Below are 23,462 nucleotides of genomic sequence, written 5' to 3'. Positions count from 1 at the left end.
GTTAGGGAAAGAAAGATTCTCCAGTATCTCACCCTTCCTTAATTCTGAACTTGGGTTCCTCAGCCTACCATGTACTGACCAAATGTATGGTTTGAAACCTTGATGGGTACTGTGGGACACGTATTGGGTTACAGAGATAACAAGTTTATGCTGGTGTATAAGGAAAAGTTTACTCAGCTTTGCATTATCACTGTTGTGTCTTTGAAATGTCATAATCTAAACATTAATTTTGCTCCATTTAAAAATAAAAAAAATGAAAGTGAGCTAACCTGCCATGGTCCTAAATGCCCTTTCTAAATTTTAAATAGCTGCACAGTGATCAAGGTTAGTAAAGATGTAGCAAATAGTCATCGTTTCATTGTATATCAGATGTCTCCTGCCTAAGAGCATCATGAGTAGTTTACAATAGCGTGAACGTTTCACATGAGGATGTATTTGCAGTAGAGTTCCCTTTATTTCATAACATTAAAGCACACAACCATTAAATACACTTGACACTTCTATTGTGCTATCTAAAAAGCTACGCTCCAATGTACACATGGCACAAATCTGGTGGCATCCACTTTGAACAAGTGGAACATTTAAATCAAAGCAAAGGCTTCACATAAAAAATAGATCTTACTCTCTGCAACTGTATTCTTAAAAAAACATGATGGCAATGATGAGATTGAGTGGAAAGAAAGTGGATTACTGAAGCAACAATCACCTCCCAGATTTAATGCAGAATGTTATTTTTATCAGCTCATCTGCAGATGGCACAAATGAAAGCTGATTAAGGCAAATGCTTCTTAAGAAAGGCGATTTCTTGTAAACAAGGAAATTACTTTTTTCTTCATCAGCTCTTTCTCAGGAGTGACACTTGCTATGTCCCAGGCCCCTGTGGGACCGCTGCCCCTCACTGCTGCTTTCTATTTCTGAAGGGATTACATGATGCTTTGTGGAATACCAGTTTGCAGCTGGCTGTGAGAATAGCTGAGCTTTCTTTGCAGGCAGCTGCAGCAGCAAAACGTGCCACCACAAGACTCTTCCAGTGGCCTGGCTGGCTTTCATGATGTGCTTGGCCTCTGGGCTTTGGTATCCAACTGGCAGTGTAGTGTTTGAGACATTTTGTGGATCACCTATATCAAACTACTCACCAGCGCAACAATTCAGTAAAAAAAGAGTGAAGGTGTATTAGAAAAAAAGTACCTTATTTTAAAGCTGTATTAAGAAAGACTAAGCTATGCTTTCATTTTAAGAGCTGCTGTGCACAAATGCTTTGATCCCAAACTAATCAGTGTCTATTAATTAATTGGCACCTAATTAATAGCAACATAAGTCACTAAGCAGTCAAGTTTTTTTTAAGGGGAATTTCCTCTTGCAAGTAGAGCATCTTCTCATGTCCTGACTTGGAATTTTCCTGCTTTTGTAATATATTTGACACCTTTAAAAGGCTTGTATTTTTCTCCATACATGTCTAGGCGATTCACTTTCAGTCCTGAAAAAGACAAAAACAAGTACAAAGTTAAAAGCAGAATGCTAGAAATCATGTCAGTCTGTTTAAAAGTCCTGCTTTCTAGAAGCATATTAGGATTGGTTAGGAAGCTTATTTTCCTTCCTTTCACAAGTTCATCTGGTTTGAAACAGCAGAAGAGACCATTCTTGTCACCTCATCATAGCTGCCCTGGCAGGGCAACAGTTCTTTTCTGTTCTTCTCAGTGAGCCGACATCCTCCTTCCAAGGGATGAACTACTGGACAAATGAGTTTATCTTCCACAGCTCCTGTACACTGCACTCGTTTCCAATAATGTAGCTGAAGCAAAGGACAAGTTTTAGCCTTCTTTTCACTCTAAATCATAATTGCAGGGACCAGCAATCCCTCTGCTATTAATTGAGGAATGCCAGTAGCTGTTAATTACCTAACAATTTCAGGTTGTCCCCTGCTTTCTCACAGGTCTTTTATCTCTGGCATCCAGCCATTGGATCCACTTATGTTTTGCTAGATTTAAACTAGTGGGTTGCAAGTTTAAGAGGAAACTGCAGGATTCTGTTCCTATACAAGAACTAACTGTTACTTACCCAGCAAAGTAGTCTAGAAAGCAAAAGGACCATAGGCTGTACCTACCTAGAAGGGTACTACATGCACTACCATCGATTCTCATCTACTGCCTTCAGTCATCCTCCTTCTTCCCAAATGTGAGTCTTCGCTCTGTTAGGGTCTTAATCCTGCAAAGCTTGCTTGCAGAAGCATTCTACACATGGACAGCTCGCATGATTTAAGTGTTTGCAGACTGAGGCCTTGTTTGCCTTAAATTTACTCTTGCACTTAACGCTATAGACTTCACTCTGATTTTACTTGTAGATTGTTTTGAAGATGAAAAACTAATCAGCTCCAGAAGGAAAGAATAGGAAGGGCATTCTTTAAAATTAATGGAGTTTTTGAGTTTTTTGACCCCTAAAAAGGGCTTTAGTGGTACAAGGCTAAGGCAAGTCAAGAGCAGCATGCTAAATCATCATCCATCACTCTTCACTAAAAGGATAAATTAGCATGTTTAATGCAGAAGTCAACAAAGAAAAATCCATTCTTCTGTACACTTCTCTCAGTCTTAAGCAAAACAATTGGGAATTCACAATTCCCAGCAAGGGAGTCCTCCAGCAAGGGTAACTGTCAAGTTTAGGTAAATCAGAATTTACTGGTTTGGACCAAGTTGACTTCAGAGCAGTATCTCCAATTAAAAGATAAACAGCTTCCCACTTCATTTCCTACTGCTACTCATTCCGTCAGTACCAATTTCACGTAACACCTACGCACTCACCTGAAATTGCAAGCTGTTGTATCTTAAACTGGATGTTTAAACTTGGATTCTCCTCTGGCTTGGGGGCTCCAGACTGCAGGTTCACTATGCCCTTCAGGTTTGGTAGCTTTTGAGGGGTAATTTTGCCAACATCCCATGTTAACACCTTGTCAGAAAAGAGAGAATAGTAGCAGTAGCTTTCTAGGAAACAACCTATAAGGTCAAGTTCATATCAAGCTTTTAGTTTGCAGGCTGGGTACAGAAAGTAGCCTGGTAGCCCTGACAATTAGCCCACTGCCTGGGAGATGCCATGGTTAGGGCTCCTGCAGGTATGGTGTCCTTTCTTTCCCAGCATTTCTTTTGCCCTGTCAGCATTCCTTAGTTAGTCTACGTAGTTCATACATCTTGCTCCCTTAGTAATGGTGATTGTTCCTGTTGTCAGAGTGGGACAGCTAGATCCAGGAAGCAAGGAGAATAACCAGCACAAAGGTCGTAGGAACACGAGAATGAGGAAGACAGGAGCAAGGCACTTGGCAAAAGAAGATGTTTAAGCTAGAGTAACTTTCTAAGGGTCACTTGTTTCCCATTGATTCTTACACTTTAAAGAAGATACATGGAACCAAGTTGGCCCTTTACTCACCCAACAAGTTGGTTTTTTTTGTTCATATCATAAACTGAAAATTGTTGATAAATGCAGAAAAACCTCAGTTCTCCCTACTTCTACAAATTTTTGCAATTACAGTCCACCTAGTTATCCCAACTCTTGATAAAAACACAGTATAATTTATATCTGCAGAGAGGAAAGGAGACTTCAAGTGTTTTTGTTAGTGTTTTTGTTTTTAAAAGATCAAGGTCTGTTCTTTTTGAAACAAAATGTTACTTGGAGAGCTTTCACTTACAATTCAAATCAATTGCTGACTGAGATATTCCAAGGGCAGCAGAAAGCTCAGAGCAGGGTGTTAGAGCTAGCAGAATGGTTTGGCTCAGACTGCATTTCAGCAAAATGGTTCCTGGGTACTAAACAGCTTCAGGAGCTTTAGGAATTTTAGGTCTCAAACCCCAACTCAGAGGCAAGAAAGCAGGAGTCCCAAGATACTGTTTTTCAGACCCTTTGCTTTCCTTCCTGTGTGTCTTCAGGCAGATCTTTTGGAAGACGTTTTTTTATTATCTCCCGCTCCCTGTTTTTCTGGCTACCTATTTTCAAGTCTACTGCATTTTCTCCAGATAAGTATGTTTTAAAGAACATAAATTACAAAATATACCATAGCTGAAACCACTAGCAAAATATTGCTGCATCCGCTAAAGAAAAATGTTAGGGGGGTGAAGGAGCACGGGAAAAGAGGGGAAGAGAAGGGAAGCGAAAGGAGACTGATAATACCACATGTCACAAGTGGTGTGTATCTAAGTTTGTAAAAGCAAATTTTAAAGAGAAGATTTTAATTCATAAACATATGCTGAAGGGAAAGTTTTTTGTGAAGTGTGGAACGCTGCTCCAGTGCTCTGCAATACGTATGACTTGTTCTAATGTCATCTTAGATATTTAAATAAATAAAAACTTAAAGACTTACTTTAGTAACTGGGTCAAATGTATAGCTGCCTTGTGTAGCAGTGAGGTTCATATTAAGTACGGCCTTTGGCATGTGAACTGTCATGACAACTCCTTCTACTGTTTTCCCCATATTCTGTTTTGGTCCAATGGTAACATCAAATCTTCCCGAAGAACTATTTTCCTTAAAACTGATCATGTGTTTCACATATACAGGAATTGCCACCAAGCTGAAAAGAGAAGACAGTAGCTGAATGCATCCTGGCTACTTCTCTGCTTGAGAAAATAACGCTCTTTCTCATAAATAGTTCTTGTGTTTCTGGCAGGTATTCAAGTTAGAACCAGTTTGTTTCAGAAATGAAAAGTGATACTTAACTCTTCAACATCATTGCTTAAGTGATTTTATTAGCAGAGAATTACAGGAAAAAAATATTTTCTTCCAAATCATTTGTCCTAATCTCTTTCCCTCCATCTGTTTGGGTTTTTTTTAAGTAATATCCCTGAGCCAATACTCAGAACAGTCACCAGCCAAATCAGACTTAGTTTGCAAATATCTGCAGGTTAGACTTTTTTGCTTTATTTTTTTTATGAAGATCAGAGTCCTCTATGTATACAGAGACTTAGCCACAAAGCATCTAGCAGCAACAATGATTACGAGGAATGAATAGCCCTATATTACTGTCATGTGTGGTTTATCCCACTGAAAAATGATTGCTGAGTATCAGCAGCAAACTGAAAACTGTTTTCTTGTTTTAGAGGGGACAGAGCAACAGATGAGAAAAAACCTGAGAACATGCATTTTATCAACAATGCAAATTCCCCCCATAACAAGGAGAAATCTGCAGTTACTCAGATGGAAAGTGGTAGATGGTGTATCTGAAGAACCAGTGTGTCTAAACAGAAACATACTTCTGTGAACTGACACGGTAGGAGATCAATCTGAAATTCCCATCAGGAGGAATAAATGAAAGGACTCTCTCAGACTCCCAGCGTTTGAACCGAATACATGGATGGAAGCTGACGTCATCCAGCAGCCGTGGGTTCTGTAAGTAGTGGCAAAGTGGTAAATGAAATCTCATCAAGTATCAGCAGTTTGAACTAGCTACTGAACTCTACAGAATTCTTATTTCTTAGACTCTAAGTATCATTATCTAAGCCGTTATCTAAGACGTGGTTCTGAGCTAGATGGATTTCTGGTCTGACCTTCTACAATACGATGCAAAACTTAGGTTATTTTTCGTATGTGTAAGACAGGAAGCAGCGATTGCACTCTTAAAATTCATATACTCTGATCATTAAGAAAAATAAATTGTGAGCAATTAAAATTCCTACATATGTGCTAAATTTACCATGAAAGAAAGAGAGAGATCTGGCATTCCTGAGAGCTTAATACACGAATCAATAACACCTTGGATTTCTGCAAAGACAGTAGAACCTGTGGGGGTGGAAAAAAAAAGATACTTAACATTATTATCAAGGGCCTAACAAACATTGTGAAGTGCAGCTAGAGGGCACAGATGACATTTGCACAACAGTCAAGAACACGCCAAGCACAGATAGGAAAGGTCATTCCAGTTACCTGTGGCCTGGGCAGCTTGCTAACATACATGAGCCAGAGCAAACAGCTTGTCCCAAATCAGCTAATTATACTTGTGCCAGCTGTTACACAGGACTTGTACTGGATGTGCTTGAACTGGTTGCCAGCAATGAGCAAATAAGAGTTTCAGAATATACAAGCTCTGAATCTTCCTTTCTTTCATCCCTGTCCCCTGTCTCCAGAAAACTAGCAAGTTGTATAGTGGTGCAGGGAAGGTGAAGCACATCAAAACAGTCAACATCAAAACACAGTAAGCTTGTGCTATAAAGCTCCAGATAACCTTGGCTTTCACTAGCGTGGCTTGTTTAACAGTGGGATTACATATTCATCTTGATGTTAAATAAATCTATAGCTGAAAAACCCCAAAGCAAGAACACCAAGAATCTTATCCAGGAATGGCTCATTTCCTTAAATGCCCTATAAAGACAGAAAGGCATGAGCAGGACTCTGGACTAATTAGCCCTACAAGCAAAGGTTATTTTAGAAGATATGTAGAAACTATTGTTGATCTAGTCAAGGGGAAGGAGAAACTGCAGGTTAATACTTTGCCTGAAAAGAAGGGATCCTGTTTCAGATGAGAGCAGTTAACTATATCCCTATGAAACAAGATAACATCCCTATTCTAGGGGAGCAACCTTAGCTACTTCTTAGTCCTAGTGAAGGTTAGGAAGAAAGATTCTTGCATTGCTAGTCCCCAAGGGATCAGAGCAGAAAAGAGTAGCTATGACTGCTGCAGTGGATCTTCAGTAGGAAATTTTAAATGCTCAGTGGACACTGATTGGGCTTGAAATACATACAGAAATACAAATATGGTCTTGATTATAACTCCTCAGACTAAGCACTCATACTAGTCTTGGGAATCCTATTGAGCTAGGAGCGTAACACAGCCATCAGGGTGTTCTGACCGTGATTGCTACCTTCTTTTAGTTTCAAGACACCGAGACTAAGAGCTGCACAATAGCTATTTATGACTATCCAGTTCAACAGTGGCCAAAGCGTTTGTCAAACTGGTGTATGCAACCAAACCAACATTGACTACTGCTACAACAGCAGCACCGAATGAAATCAGAGATTTGCTCCCTGTCCCGTACCACCACAAAATAGAGTCATGCAGTCTTCAGTTTTAGTAACTGATGGCCCCAATGGCCAAAACAGCAGGCTCCTGTCCACAGCATAGCAGTTTTCTTTTTGCATCAGTTTTTTCTACTTCCTGGCACTGCCAACATTTACACAAAAGTTATCAGATTCCTCCTCAGAGTTAAATCTCAGATTAAAGATTTTTTTATTTGAAGATATCATGTTTCATTTACAGAAAAGAAAGGAGTATTATTATGCTTCATAGTACCTGGCTCCAGTTTATATATAAGGAAAACAATACTGTCCAGCTATTTTGCACCAAGTTTTGTCTTGCTGTCAGAAGAAAGCTAATGAAAGCTTTTGTCTTGCTCATTTGAGGGCCTATGAGGACTACAGTAAATTGTTGGCAGGAACAATGGAAGAAAATTTTCTCATCACATTTAAAACTTCAACTATTTTTCCATTTATATCTCTGAGAGATAATTAATATACAAACAGAAAACATCTAAGTACAGAATATTTCTTGTGGATGTTCTTGAAGCAGCCTAGAGCATATTGCTATTTTAAGATAAACTGAAGAAATACATTTGGGCATGTCATTTTAAATTGTGTATTTCTATTTAAGATATAGGTTCATGTCTATAAAACACATGCAAAAAAGCAGTTAGACAAACATCAGTAGCTAGATGTAAACACATTCAACAAACAAAAATGAGTTTGCACGGCATCTTACCTGATTTGTCTATAATTGCATCAATTTCTTCAATGACATCAAAATAGGCTTCGTTGTTTGTGTATTTTACCCCTGCTCTGCGCCAAGGAATGTTGGACAACTGTCCAGTGGGAAGTGTGTCACCCACATTACTACTGCCTTAAAAATGAAAAGGAACTCAAGATCAGTAATTAATTACTAGAGGAACGTTTCAACTGCCAAAATTAAGAATCAAAGCAAGATTTGCCCCCAAGAACTGCAGACTAGAACCTGGACCACTAAAATTTCATTCATTAGGTGACGTGAATGCACTTTTAGTATGTGTCCAGACTTACGGTTTTCAGACTATATTTTGCACAGCAAAATACAAGGCTCAAGCCAGCAGGAGGTTTGAGTGGGAGTAGATGTGGGGCTAGATCCTGTGAAGCATTTCATCACTACAATTCAAGGCATTACAGCTTCTTGTGAGGGCCTTAAGGACATCTCCCTCTTCTCCTCAGAGTTTTAGCTGGCTGCCTTCAGGGCTGATTTACCAGTAAGAATTGTAATGAAGACAGACCTGGAAAAAGCCTTAGGGAGGTCTGTCTCCCCCTTCGCTTGGGAGCTGTTAGGCTGAGGCTCTCACCCTTGATACCCATCTGAGCTACCTTGCAGCAACATGACAGCCACGTCTACACTGGACCACATGCCAAATTGATCCAGACCCTGGCCCATAGACTTGACTTTCTGGCTTGACCTATCTCATCATGATGGATTTTCCTGGCTATCACTGAACTGTAGATGACCCCCTTATCTGATCCTGACCGACCTGTTGGCTCAAATTCTGGGCTCCTTATCCGTGATGCCTCTGCCCCTGCCTACCTTGCTGTCACCCTCGGCTCCTAGTTCTTCATACCACCCAGTGTGAGAAAAGGGCTTCCTGAGCTACCTAGTTACAACATAAACTGATGACTCTTTAAAAAGGAAAAAAAAAAAAAAAATCTTATCACTTCTGGGGCTTAGGTGACTGATCTTGAATCCCAGTATAGCAGAAACATCTCCCTCTGCTAGAAGTAGGTCTCAGGACAGGGCCACAGCTCACACTTGCTTGTGCCCTTTAGCACAACAAATGTGGTAGTGTGTCCTGCCTTGGCTGAGAGGCTGGCAGCCAGTGGTTAGCATTTCTACACAACCTGCTGGGTAGGCCCTCTCCTAGAAGGCAGAAAACAGAAGTTTTCATTCTTTTGAGCTAGTAAAATAGCTCACACAGAAAAAACCCTCCCTAAAGTCCACCCCAGTGCTATAACACACGGGGGACAAGTTGCAACCATTTTCTCACTCCCACTGTATCTCTGAAGGGGAACAGTGGCTGTGGCCGTGCCTTGCGTCCCTCAGCAGCTTTGCAGGATGCAGCAGTGCTACACAGGCTGGGCTGCCAGACCAGGCAGGTGGAAGAGCTCTCAGGCTGCTGTTTCCCACCTCCTCAGCGCTGAGCTGTTGACAGAGACAAGATGCAGGCTGGCCTGGGCAGGCGCTTTAGGCTCCTAGGGAATTCTAATAAGGCTTTAAATAAAACAAGAGGATTTGATGCTGAAACCCTTGGCTTCAGGAGTCTTAATTCCCCCTACAGTGGTGCATCTAGTCCAGTAACGTCATAGATTTTTTTCGTAACTACTACCATCCAAAACCACATTAAAAAAAAAACAAAAACCAAACCCAAAAAACCAAAGTTAAAACTGATGAGATTCATACTCAAAAGATTAAACCACATGTGCTACCTCAAAGACCCGCTCCTCTGAGCACTACCTCTGTGTGGCCCTGCGGCCCACCTACTACCCTTCTCTAACACAACAATGTACAGGCAAACATCTCGCATATCTCTGACCCATGTGACACCTCATGGCGTACCTCCTTTGCACCCGCTTGCCAGACAAGCAGATTCCACCAGCTCAGCTGACAAACATTTGGCTCTGTCAGTGTGAGACATACCCATTTACAACAGCCAGAAACCAGCTCCGAACTTGATGGGTGCTAATGGTGGTGGGGGCAGGGAGGAGGCTGAGGACAGGCTATTTGCTTCCCTTCATGTTATCTCTTCCTAGCCAGCAAAGATTTATTGGGTATCTGTTATATACCTTTCTATAATGATTTCTTATAAAATGCATAACCTTCTCCAATGCAACTCAGTTATTCAAAGCTTAGGACTAGCTCTGTACCAATCCCAGAGCACCTGTCTCCACTATGTGCTCCCTGTGCTGGGAACTGCTATTCCTGAGGGACTTCAGCAGCTGTGGCTGGACCAGACAGTGCTACTGGGGATATCAAAAGGGCCAGGCATAAACTGCAAATAAGGAGGAAGTTGCTTTTATTCAACTTTTAATTGTGAGAAGTGGCAGGACAGTGGCCTCACCTTACAGATTCACACCAATATGATATTATTTTTTAGCTATAAAGCATGATGGGCCTTTGTTTTTAAGCAGCCAGTCACCACTGAAAATTATTTATTTTCATACCTGTGATGGAGTTGACAACGGAGCGCAAAATTGTAGGAGGCTTAATCAGCTCCTTCAATATGTTAGATTCTGTTGCCAGTGGAAAACCATTGTCTAACATTTCTTCTAGAAGTTCATACACAATAACTACATTGTCCTTAATTGCAGTCTCAGAACATTCGCCGAAGTAATCCTAAACAAATCAGGGATTACAAAGGAGAGGATTTTTATTCCTGTTAAATTGCTTTGCAAAAGTTTGTTTGGTTTTTTGCTTACAGAAACCCCCCAATATATCGAGGAATTCTAGTGCCTAAATTGACTAGCTACTTCTGTAGTCTGGTGGCATCATATGTTAAGGTTACATTTATCATCTAATTAAAAATAAAGACAGCGTGAACAGTGAAATTGATGTAATCTGGTTTACTAGTATGTATGTGCTAAAGGTTCTCCCAGTTGTGAACATTAACACATCTTCAGCCAGAAGACTCATAAAATAAGGAGACTGTCTTCTGGCAATGCTCAATCTTCACAGAGGTTCCTTTATTTACAGTATCTGTGAAATGGGTTGAAAACTGACTCACGCTTCGCAGCTCTTTCCTCCCTACAGAGTGCTTCATGACTGCATGCTGCTTTTCATCTACATAACATGAACAGTACAAAAGCTTACAGAAAAAAGACAGCATTTACAAAGTGTGATTTGGGTTTTAGTGCATGTGCACTGGTAACTATAAATCAAATGAATACACAAAATACACCTTCTTTTCCTTTGTACTCTATAAACTAGTGCTTGACTTAGAAATTGCAAAGGGGAAGTCACTGACAAGAGGGTTTATTACCTTCCTTTAAAAGAAGTTTATACAAAAATTCCCTTGGAATTATTTCAATTTTAGAATTATTTAACGGTGACAGACCTGGAAAGTATCTGCTACTCGGTGCAGAAATTCAATTACAAAGAGTGGTGGCACTTCTGTCTGTATGACAGACACAAAGAAGATTTTATCCCGATAGATGCTGATGAGGTAGTGATGTGGCGTTGAGATGACAGGAGGCACATTCTCAACATCGATTGCTTTCTCCTGAGCTTCAAAGAAATAATCACACACAGATTGGCTCACAACACTCTTCCAGTGCTTCTCCAAGAATATATCACCAGAACAGTTTATAAGAAACAGGCTGTGGATCATTTTCTGTTGGAAACACATTCAAAGAAGTTAAAATGAACAAAAGGATATAAGGATTGACATCACTGTTTTTTCTCCCAGATTCCCTTTCTTACAATGGTCACTCTTTGTTAACATGCACTGTGAATTTAAGAAAAAAGATCTGCTTTGCTGCTTTTTTTTAAATTGCATTTGCTTTATTTAGAGGAATGTTCCACCACAAAATATTTCACAGTGGATTAAGTCGCTAACATATATCACAAAGTAAGCAAGAAGCTAGCACCCTTGATTTCTACTTTCGTCTCTATTTGGTATTTGTAATTTATTTCTTAAACAAAAGCTGACTTTCATGAGTTGGCACTCACTTAAACATGTTTGGCAACATGTAAGGGTAACTTACACATAAATTTTCCTATGATGGAATTTGTGTAATATTTATACACATAATTAAGAATTGCTCTATCTTAAAGATACAGCTCTTTAGCTTGTCAGCTTTCAGCTACTGAACTAGAAAAGTGTTTATTTGCTGGCTGATCAGTCTTTTACTTATGATCTATGCCAATCTGCACTTGGATAAAGGGTTGTAATTCATTAAAAGTACACAAAACTAAGAGTTTAAAACTGATTTCATGAATAAAATTGCCTCAAATGTGCTTGACACATGAAATACGTTTACATAAAATGTTTTACACTTAAAAACTCACTCATGAAAAAGGGGAGTATGAACTGCAGATAAGGAAAGTAACTGGTTTTTCTTATATCTTTAAAGATTTACAAATAACATGCCTCAGCCACTGATCCTTCATTTTATTCATGGGACAAGAAGCTTATTTGCCTTTTTAAAAACTAATTCCCAGTCTATTTCTTAACTTTCAATGAGATACTAAGTGAACTAAGTTGTTGATTCAAATGAAGTGAATAAACCATTTGCTCCACATTTACAGAAGAGACAAATGCTATTAGACTTCAGTTTATCTCTTTAGCCTTTACATGAGACACATATAATGCTTTGTCTGACTTGCAGCATTACCATCTGACAAAAATAAGGTCCAAGTTTAAACTCAGGCTTAGAAAACAAACAAAATGTAACCCAAGCACTGGCTCATCAAGGTGAAGTTAACCTTGGTACTTAACATCCTGCAAAAATTCATTCTGTAGTCGAAGAAGCTGCCCCTGCCACTGGCTATTCATTCCTTTTGCCTGGTATTGATTTGAGCAGGTCTGTGGTTCTGCAATTACCTATATTAGGAAACTGGTCCAGCCATAAATTGACCCAGAAAAAGGAGTTTCTGGTCTGATCAGCTTCCTGATGCAAGTTTTTACATTGCCAGAGAGCGCTACAGCTGGCGCAGAGGAGGTGGCGGAAATGGGCAGATGATAGCAATGGAGATATCCTCAGTTGAAGTTTATTTAGCCTTTGGAGGAATCCATGACTGGAAAGAGACCGAACAGTTACTGGGCATCCACACCTTGAAACAGGAAGACCACCATCAGCTCTGCATGTCCAAGAGAAGCCAGACACATCTACCATAAAACCTATCATAGTTTTCATTACTCTTGGGATGTTTGGCCAGGATCATGCCATAAAACGCAGATAAAATTTGCTTCTTCGCTAATGTTAACTCTGGCACACAAATGTGAAGACCGCACAGAAGCATCTAGATGTAAATGGCCCAGTCCCACGGAGATTTAAGAAGTCTAAACACTGCATTATTAAGCTTCATTCCAAAATACTGGAATAAGCACTTAGCTCCATCCAGAGTGAACTCTTGATGCTGTGTCTGAATCTAAACTGCCCAGAGTACTAGGCTGACCTCCCATCACACTTGTAACACTGAAAAATGGTCTGGCCCTGCGGATCTTGACAATACAAAAGTATGTCTTCCAAAGGTGAAAGAGAAGGTGAAAAAGGACTACTACAGAAGGTAGTTAGCATGCTATTTCCCTCCACCTAAGTCAGCATATGTGGGAAGGCAGCCAAGATCCAGCTTTTCAAATTCTGAACTCCAGCTGCTCCTTCACATGCATAACAGCAATGTGCTCATCTTCACTGGGGCCTTGCCAGGTCTTAGATACCTCCTGCTAAGAGCACACTGTCTTTGGTGGTAGACACAAAAAGACCAATAGTCAAAACGTAGACAGAAAAATCCAACTAAGCCAATATGGTATACAAAAGGAAGTTATTTTGGAAACTGTGATTGCCAATTTGCTTAAGAGTGGGAAAGGAAACAAAGCTTCAAAGCATTATTACATGTTTCTACTGTATCTCTCCTGGACCAAATTAATCTCCAATTTAGTTTGTTGAAAAAACAGACAATTTTAATACTGTGAGCACAGCATTCTTATAAAAGAGCCTTGACACAGTTGCTTTAATCCAGTTCAACTAAACATGTTCTGAATTTAGCCAGTGCTGAACATTAAAACCCTCCAAAATCTCCTGGATAGTCACACAGTAGTGGCAAGTATAATCAACCACTGAATGTCAGTATTGTTCCACACCAAGCCAGCCTAAACATATGAAGGTGATCAGCTATAAAGCTTAGAATAGTTCTCTGTACATTTTAATATGGATACAATAGCATATCTGTTAATAAATATAAGACCCAATTCCTCATAAATGCACACAAAGCTGCATAGGAGAGTTTCAGTACAAGCAGCCCTGCTAAGGCTCCATTTCCAGAGGACTTGATCTACAGCCCACTGTGGAGAAGCTATGCTGGACTGTAGGCAGCTTTGGACAATACTCTGGCAAAGTATATCAGATACTTGTGACAGTGTTTTTAAGCCCTAGCAATTATCCTGCTGTTAACGCTCATACAGATTCTATTGATCAGAAATTACTGCATTTGCCACAATATACTTTTAACAAGCACAGCCGTGCAGCAGGCCAACATAATGGCTACATAAACACAGCCACTTCGTTCTACTGTGCCTGCAGCAAGCTCCTGGCGCACAAAATGGCTGTGTTAGCAGGGCCTCTTCTTTTGCAGTAAGTTCCACTTAGGACATTAGACCACGACTGATATGCAATCAAGGGAGGGCATGGGTAGCCAGAAAGGGTGGTAGCGTTGGACCACTGTCCCTATTTACTCATCTGCCCCAAGCTGCCCAGGTACCAGCTGTGTTCATACCAGTGTTTGTGTGGCCTCCTGGTGAACTGCAGTAGCAAACTGATCCAGGGGACCACACTTGGCAGATTACAGCTTTACAGTATCTGTGGAAACTCAGCAGTAAAATCTCACCTAGCTGCCTACCCTATCTTCTGGGTAGGATGATAGGGATTACAGGATTTCCCACGATATATAATTATTCTGCTTCTAGCGTAAGAGTTCGCTTCAAAAACCCTCTTTCCTTCTTCACAAGTTTTAGCAGTAGACTAATTTGCTGCTAATTTGAAGTGCTCTTGAAAATCGAAGCGCTCTCCTTGCAGCTTAAATATAGAGCAGGCAGACCCATGGGCACAAGCCCTGCCCTATCAGTCAACAGGCAGCTCAGTTTGTACGCTTCCCCGTGCTGACTAGAATAAAGAAGCTCTTATAGCAGTGGGGACATCAGTCTATTATACACAAAACTAAGTAATTTGATTTATCCCACACAGTGTCAAGCAATTGGCACCAGCCAATTAAACATGGATTTCATGTTGGATATCTTACAACTAGTGCTACTACAAAAATATCTTATGTAAGCTATTATTTAACAAAAATTACTTACAGTGCTCCCAATATTGAAGATTTCTCTGCTACTCTATTTTTGAGTGCCAGATTTCATTTCAGGCACGTAGACATCCCTGAATTCATTTCTCAGTACCCTACCTTCTTCTGTCTCATCAGAACATTAGATTTGCAAAGAAAAAAAGATTAAATAATGCTGAACATAAAAAAATCAATCTAGTAACAGTAAGATTCCTCACACCAACAGGTCAAGTTAATACTTGTGGCCAAACAGCAAAGCACATTAAGAGCTGCAGCACTTTGAGGGTAAAGGTCTTGAATCAAAGTTTGTAAGTTTAAAAAAACAGTAGCAAAAGCTCACCACCAAAATTTAAGAATCGTGAGAGTACCTGTGCAGCAGCGTACACATACACCACTTTGAGATGGCAGCATAAAAGCACTCTATGTAAATACTGAAAGTGTGCTTCTAGAACTATTTCAGAAATATGCCTCCCATCTCTCTGCTTTTAGGCCTACCTAAGAAGCAGACAGAAGATGTACATGGATTATTATTATTTGCATCTTTAGTCCAGAGCAAGCCATTCAAGTTCATTTTTAGCAGGCTGACAGCCTTCCATACTACTGCCTGACTGAAAGGCATCTCACAGGCACTGCAGCAACAAGCAGCCCAGCAGAGGTTTTGCAGCTTCTTTTCACAGACTTCCCATTCTTGCTGACACACAAAACTCCATTTGATTCTCTGCAGTCATTTCCATCCTACCAGAATTTGAAGTCCTCACAGAAGAACTAAATATTTTAACTAAGGCGCCTTCAATATGCTGTTTCCAAGTCTGTATCTTTTCTTTTAACTAAATCTGGATCTTGCAATGTTACTATTTTTTCAATCTCTTGGCACAGAAACATCTGGACTGAAGTCACAGCAGGCTCACAAGACAAAAGTGGAGCTCGTTGGCAAGAGGGAGAGGCTGCGAGCATGGGAAAAAGACTGATTGCACATGCTTGTCCTTAGCTACAATTAAGTACTCTAAAATGCAATTAATGCAGAAATACTGTTACCAGCTGCTTTTCCGTAACACTAAGCTGAGTTACAGTGAAAGCTCTGAAAACTGGGAAATGAAGAATTTATCACTGACCTCTGCAATGCCCTTTAGAGCTAGCAATAATTACTGAAACCGGCTCAAAATGGGACCATCACTGGGAAAGTATTCCACAGCTTCCACATTCCCTGCATTTGGTGTAGCTGCTCTGAAGGGTGGAAGGATTAGTGGTGGTGGACTGTCTGAGCCTCTGTTATGTATTTGTGGAAATGAACTTCTAGTGACAAGCAAATGGAAAGTAGTCAAATGCTTAAAGTAATCTGGAGAAACAAATAAGCTAAAATAGGCAGTTCTATTTCTATTTTAAAGCTAGTATTTTTGTCACAACCAGCTGGTCGATAGTTTAGCTTTTTCCTATAAATTCAAGATGTGTCACAGATGTGCCACAGATGTGGCAAAACTAGACAACCTTTCGTCCCCACCTCCCCAACCCTATTCACTGGCTCTTAAAACAGCAAACCTAATGAAGAGAAGTTCTATTAAATACTTGAATGACATTTTCAAGACAGCCATGTATGGCAGCTCTGAACATATGTATAACTGGCTAGACCAACCTGACACAACATTAGAACTTGTGATTCAAACTGATACACCTGGAAGTCTCAGTTCTTACCAAAATGTGAATGTTCTGTAATTTCACAGTTTTTGTAAGGCTCCTAACATTGTTAGCATATCTTACTGCTGCTGGTCAAGTGTCATTAATCTTTGTACTTATAAGATGCCCATGGCTTACGTATCTGCACATTAAAGTAAAAATGTTTTTGCAGCCCTTCTGAAGAACTGCCTGGTATCCCTCTCTGTTAGTCAAGCAAAACTCCCATAACCAAATCAACTCTAATTTAACACCATGAAGTGCTTGTGTCTGTGCAACTACTCAGATGCATATTTTATCAGCAAGATCATCCCTATTAAAGACTAAACACTTTGCTTCTCAGATGCTCAGTATACATTTATATATCTTTACTCTCATTTAAAACACTGTTAGTAACTTTCTAGAATTGTTTTTAAAAGGAAGTTGTCCTTTAAGAATACTCTGAAGTTGTCTTAAATCAGTGTTTGGTATCCGTAACAAAATTTCCAACTTCCTCCATGCTTTTACCAATAACAATCACAGCCTGCTTAAGAATTTGTGCAGCATTTCATCTACTGACTGATGAGCTTTCTAACAATACATTTGCATGGTGCCTCTGTTCAATTTACTTCTAATTGCTGGCAAGATAGTTCCATCTCTTGCCAACAGAACAATATTAGATCCTGAATAATAGAACAATATTAGATCCTGAATAACTGCAGTTCCCTTTGGGACCTGCAAGAACAGAAAGCTTCACTGTAAAAGCTGAAAAAGCAACAGTTTCTTAGGAAAAAAAACCCACCAAAACAATTAAAAATTCATTGCTTTAGGACTACTAAGGGACGACTGAAGAAATTCACTCTCTGAAAGCAGTACTGAATAGACAGAGAGGACCAAATGGACACAGGTAAGGTGAATATCTTGTCAGGCCCTTACTGTCAACGTGATTTTCAGGAACAGACTGATAATTAGGCTCATATTCCAGCCAAACCATGGAGAACTATGAACGGCCAAGGCAGCAGGATTCAATCACAGGATATAAAAGCCTCATCTCAGTAGTTCTTTGGGAAGATGTTTTCCATTGTGCTCTCCCAATTCACTGCTCCAGTAAGTCTGACAGGCCGGAGCGACAGTGCTACCAGCTTTATACTGCTCTTTTTCACAGGCTCTATTTTAAGAGGCACTCAAGGTTCCAGAAAGGACAAGCACAGTGCCAAAGAGCTATGCACTACTGAAATACTAGATCAAAGCCAACAAGTATCACTGAAACCCTGCTGTAACTGACAGCTCTTACTAATGTGTGTGCATTCCGCCACAACTAGTCCAAATGCATACAGTAGAAAGAAGGCATATAACCATTTTTACCTCCTTTCTCTTCCATGAGAAGGGAGCAGAGAGGCACACTTTTAATTCTTCCATCCTATATGAATAAAATCAGGCTCTCGAATATGAAGCCTTAAAGAATCTTCTACGAAGTTCCTGTTAAAAAGCAGCCTCTCATGCATTATGTTAAATAAGCATAAAAACGGTCACTTATTTTCTGTGTATTAACTAAGTTTTGAAAGCTATATGGGAAGGTGTAAGTTGGTGGAAAATAAAAGGGAAATAAGAGGAAGGACCTTAACATTTTAAAAAGGTTTAATTTGGTTTCTTCCCATTATTACAGCCACAAAGTACAGCTGCTACTTGTCACCTGCTGTTCAGACCTCTCTACCTCAAGGACTTCAATTTCTCTTTCATGAATGCTCACGACAAGGTTTCTATTTAAGATTCTTAATGCAGAACTGCTTGTAAGGAGAGCTTTGTTTGAAAGAGTAACTGGGACTTAGCTGGTGCATAGCTATTTTGCACAACAGGAGATTTCATTTCTGGACAAGGACAGTAAAATTAAGCACTAGAGGGCGTGGAGTGGTCTTAATGTTTAATTTGCCATCTGCAAGGAGTTTTCAGGTATGTGCACACAGATGGGAAAGAATCTGCTTGTCCCATATTTTTTTTTCTCAAAACCAGGTTTGCTTGAGTTTTTGAGTTAGCACCCAACACACCACAGATTAAGTCCCAGACATTTACAGTGAAATACCATTCAGATGGGGTTTTTTTAAACAAATGAGAAGCTATGTACAATTCAAACCTGCTGGGAACTGCCAGCTGAATCATTCTCATAGTTGGTCTAGTCAGTTCTTTTGCAAAATGTTGCTTCCATCATTTTACCTCTTGCAAGAGTAATTCAATTTGCTTGTGCTTTTCTTGCAGAATAGGTTTTCCTCTCCCATACTGTAGTCTGCCTCCTATGAACACGAATTTTCATTATTCAAGTATGATTTTTTTGCCTGGTTGTTTATACAACAGCTACATTTAATGGTGAAGCTATTCCTCCAGTTTCATCAACATCTAATGGGTACAAATCATTCATCACACTGAAAAGATGGTAAAAATGCATTGCTACTTCAAAGCAGGTTAGGCCTGAAACAAAAGAAGCCACAACCTCCACTCAATTACCGTTAGGTACTGAACAGGGCAGAAGCCATTGTGCAAGGCACAGTGGTGGATGGTAACGGATTAATTTCCAGCGCATATTATGCAAATCCACACTCACAGGGCCCCTTACTAATTAAGCAAGTACAGCACGACCATAACCACCATGTTTGCAGCAATGCTGCTGAAGAAAGATTCGGGTGACCTGGGTGCCACTCCTCCTGTAGCCCCCCCCCCGGCTCTGCTGCAGGTTTTGCCTCATCCCTCCTGCAGGCCCTGTGCCATCTCCCCTTAAAACTAAACTAAATGACCGCCGTGGGTATAATCCTGCCTTCTCATCACTGCTGATCATTTTAGAGAGTAACCTACGTGGATCCCCCTGGGACTGGGACACCGGTCCGAGGAGAGCCCAGAGCAGGAGGCACGCCAGCCGCTTCCTCGCCCGACCTCCCGCCGAGACCCTGCACGCCGGCAGCCCTGACAGCCGCCGCCGGCCGGGCCTCGGCTCCAGCGCAAGCCGTGCTGTTCTGCACACGCACCAGAGCCCAGAAAAACAGGGGTTTTTTATTCAAACACGGAAATAATTTTCTATTTAAATGGACACCGAACAACGGCAATGGACGCAGGTAAGACGGGAGGGCTCGGGTTCACGGGGCAGTCTCCCGCTACCACCGCTGACAGGGATGTCACTCCGGTCCGACTCCAGCCACCCACAACGGCCGGCGGCTGCGTACGGGGCCGGGGACAGGCGGCTCCCGCCGGGCGGGCGTCCCGCGGCCGCCGCCGAGGCCCGCCCCACCGCGACGACCGCCGCTCCCCCCCGAACACGGAAACCAAGGCCCCCGCGCCCTCCCCCTCCCCGTGAGGCCTCCCTCAGCGGCCCGGGCCCCTGGCCCCCGCCCCACGTACCTCCCCCGGCTCGGTGCGGCCCGTCCCGCTCCCGGGAGAGCGGCCAAGATGGCGGCGAGGCCCGGCAGCGCGCGCGGAGCCGCCCCCCGGCGGAGGCGCGGGCGGCCGGGGCGCTGCCTGCGCTGAGCGCCGAGCAACGGGCGCCCCCCCCCGCCAGCCCCGCCGCCGCGGCCAGCCGCCCGCCACCCGCCGGGGCCCCTCGGCCTCGGCGGCGGGCAGAGGACGGGGCTTGCCTCCAGGCGCTGAAACCGCCCGGGCGGGCGGGCGGCGCGGCAGCGCACCGCTGGGCAGGAGCGGCGGGCGGCGCGGCCTCCCCTCCCCTCCCCGTCAGGCGCCCCGCGCGGCCGCCCGCCCCGCCGCCCCCGCCCCCCGGTGGCGGTGCCGGCGCGGTCGGCGGGGCGGGGCGGGCCGGGCCGGGGCTGGCGGGCGGGCGGGTGGGCCGAGGCGAGCGGAGCGTGCCGCACGCCGCCCAGGCGAAGATGGCAGCGGGGGAGCCGCAAGCCAAGAAGCTCAAGCTGGAGCAAAAGCAACTGAGGTAACGGGCGGCGGGGAGGGGCTCTTCTTCACCAAGAAGCCCCAGCGGATAGCGGAGGGTCGCTGGGTGCCGTCGGTGCTGCCCCCGGTGGAGGACGAGACACGTGTCGCCGCGGTGCGCGGCCAAAGTCACGGCGGGAGGGTCCCGCCGCGCCGCGCTGGGCTCGGCCGGGCTGGGCGCGGTGCGGTGCGGTGCGGGCGGCCCCGCCGCGGGACCGCGCTCCCCTCCCGGCGGTGCCGGGCGCACGTGGAGGCGGGCGGCGGGGCCGTCCCGCTGCGCTGCCGCGGCGCCCCTGCTCCTGCCGCCGCCGTCCTGGCGGCCACCCCCCTGCCCCCCCGCGGGCACCGGTGCCCGGCCCCGGTGTTTGCCCGGGGGCGCCGCCGTGCTGGACGCCCCGCAGCCGGGGCGGCGGCGGGCGGGAGCGCTGCTGCCGTGGCGGGGGGAGGGGGGGGGGGCGAGGGGTCCGGGCCGAGCCGCGGGGTGCGCGGGGCCCTCGTGTTGCCTTGGGGTCGGTTAGTGCGAATGAGCTGCTGAGCACCTGGACGGGGTGGCGCGGTGAAAGGGAGCACTGCCTGCAGCTACGGCTCCCGGTATTGAAACACAGCTTGGGTTGTCACCCCGCGTGCCTCGTCTTTGAAAAGAGCCTCCGAAAGCCCCCAGTAGTACCCTTGAGGGGGTCTCACTGTCCCCCTTAGGAGCTTAGTTATCTGAAAATCCTCGTTAACAGATAACGTTTTCTTCAGGACACGTGGAATATTTTTAAACGCTTTCATACTGAAATAATCTGTGCCATTTGCTATACTTCCTTATTTGTGTGCTCACTGTATAATATCACTGACTGAATCCCATGTGACTGATGGCCTGCACCGAAACAAGTCATTTATTTTTAAATGTCATAGCTGAAAAAATATAAGGCTTCTCAGTGCAGGAAGCACGGTCAGAATGAGTACTGAGAGAGCTGTAGCGGAGCTTTTGTTGGTGCAGTTTCTGGTTTGTTTTCTTGGGATCATTCAGACACGAATATAATTGTAAGATAGCTGATCTCCTTCCAGGTATTCAGTATAGGAAGAGGATTAATGACATAAGGCTTGAAAGGTCCAAAATTACCATGGCGATAACTGATAACTTGCTCAAATATAGCATAAAAGAGATGGTCTTTAGTACTGAGGTGAGGACAGTCCCTTTCGGTACTGATGTCCTTACTGAAAGAACTAATCCTATTAAATTTGTCAAAGTCAGGGTACTTACTCCTTTGGCAGCTCAGTGACTTCTGAAGTCTAATAATAGTTGACAAGCTCAGTTGCAGATAGTGGAAGAGGAAAAATGTAACTGAGCTCTGAAAGCAAATAAATGGCAGGCAGCAGTGTAAGGTTGTAATTAAAAACCAACAGTTATTTCCATGGGCCTTAAAGCAAGGTGGGGCAAGAAACTGGCAATTGCAGTGTTTCTATTTATAAAGCTTAATAGAGGAAACTGCATTTTATCTGCTTCGAGCATAAACATGAAAACTCAAAAATTTGAGAAAGTTATTGGAGTACTGAGTTAAAAACGTAAAGGACGTTTACAATGGAATGGAAGGCCATGGTGACATGTTCTGATAATAACTGATTAAACTGAAAATAATATTTTTTGTAAGGTATGATAGATAAAACATGAGGAACATTGTTAGAACTTGTCTACTCTAATTCTGTTTCAAGTTATTTCAATATGAAGTGTAAACTAGACTCTAGCTCTGTTTCGTAAGAGGAGAAATGTCATAATTAACTGGTGATCAGATAAAGTTAATGTGTGCTGTGGGCCACAGGTTGGACTCGTGAAGTGGGTGAGGTGGTTGGACTAGATTTCGCAGACCTCTGCACATGTTTGAACATAGCAGCAAGAACGTGTTTGGCTGAGTGCTGCTGTGGGACTTTGTCCTGTGTTAAAAGCCAGTACAGAAGGTACCAGAATGGTTGAGGTTCCTTGCCTTTGTTGTATTTGTACCGAGGTTTGGTTATTAATGCAAAGCACTGTTACATATGCTCAGGAGTATTGGAAACAGTTAACCTACAGATTAGAAAAGATGTGAAAAATCACTTGAAAATTCTGGGAAATAATAATGTCATATTTGTTATACCAAGAATTAGAGGAGAATTCCTTTTTCTCAGCATCTAGAGCTGAGACTCTCCAGCCTCTTCAGAAGACCATGTCTAATGGACTCAACAAGGATGGTCTTGTACATAATTTATTCTCCCATGTGATACGAACCTGAATCTTTCCTGTGGCTACCACGAAAGCTATTTTAATATAAAAAATGACATAAAAAATTTAAATTCCACTCTGTAATATAAGCATTACCTTGTCAACAATAACAAACGTTTCCTTCCCCTATATTTTTTTTTCATCAATTTCTCTCTCAAAGTGGCATCAGGGAGATTTCATGGATACACATTTTTTTTTTTTTTTGTTACCTTTTGATCCTTTCAGGCAAAGGAAAGCAAATATTGCTCCCTCCCGAGGTAGGCAAAGCTGACCAGGTTCAGCTAAAGTTGTTTGAAAGCAATATAGGATGGCCAGCTTTTGCCACCCAGTGAGCAGAACACAAAGCCTGAGACCCAAACTAGCGTTCCCGGCTCAACAATGCGTTGTGCTGACGTTAATCTGCTGGGCAGCAGGTTTTGCATTGTCTTTACTGACGGGTGCAAATCCCTGCTAAAACCAACGGGCTTTAGGCAAGGCCGTTAATGCATGCTGCGTTGTTTCAGGCTTCTGACTACATCTCTGCTGTGTGAAATAAAATATCATTGTGTGTGTAAACTGTACTGTTTGAACAGAAAATAGGCTTGCAAAACTGCAAATGGCTTGTCACTGAGTGGTAGCATCAACTT

The 23,462-nt window shown here is 42.8% G+C and overlaps 2 protein-coding genes across 9 annotated transcripts in view; one reads left to right on the top strand and one right to left on the bottom strand.

The window, feature by feature from the left end:
- Positions 1–434: 434 nt before the first annotated feature.
- AP3M1 (adaptor related protein complex 3 subunit mu 1) lies at positions 435–20,195 on the bottom strand. Of its 6 annotated transcripts, none has more exons than XM_052799038.1 (10): positions 20,061–20,195; positions 12,577–12,806; positions 11,089–11,364; positions 10,199–10,370; positions 7,728–7,865; positions 5,670–5,755; positions 5,230–5,363; positions 4,343–4,550; positions 2,796–2,940; positions 435–1,477 (listed from the first exon to the last, which is right to left on the bottom strand). In XM_052799038.1, exons 3-10 carry the CDS (start codon positions 11,359–11,361, stop codon positions 1,377–1,379), a joined length of 1,257 nt encoding a protein of 418 aa, XP_052654998.1. In that variant the 5' UTR covers positions 11,362–11,364; positions 12,577–12,806; positions 20,061–20,195; the 3' UTR covers positions 435–1,376. The 6 variants fall into 6 exon arrangements, with proteins under 6 accessions (XP_052654998.1, XP_052654996.1, XP_052654999.1 ...); XM_052799036.1 differs by having other exon boundaries at positions 12,577–12,770; positions 20,061–20,191; XM_052799039.1 differs by lacking the exon at positions 12,577–12,806 and having other exon boundaries at positions 20,061–20,173.
- Positions 20,196–20,308: 113 nt separating this feature from the next.
- Positions 20,309–23,462, top strand: part of ADK (adenosine kinase) — a 298,735-nt gene continuing 295,581 nt past the window's right edge. For 2 of the 3 annotated variants that reach the window (XM_052799044.1, XM_052799045.1), the window contains exon 1: positions 20,309–20,595. In XM_052799044.1, the coding sequence (XP_052655004.1) occupies positions 20,540–20,595 (56 nt within the window). In that variant the 5' untranslated portion in view covers positions 20,309–20,539. The remainder of the gene's footprint in view (positions 20,596–23,462) is intronic. The other variant, XM_052799042.1, reaches the window with a different exon arrangement.

The sequence above is a fragment of the Harpia harpyja genome, chromosome 10, assembly GCF_026419915.1.
Source record: "Harpia harpyja isolate bHarHar1 chromosome 10, bHarHar1 primary haplotype, whole genome shotgun sequence".
NCBI classification, from domain to species: domain Eukaryota; kingdom Metazoa; phylum Chordata; class Aves; order Accipitriformes; family Accipitridae; genus Harpia; species Harpia harpyja.
This window is presented reverse-complemented; position numbering and strand designations above follow the sequence as displayed.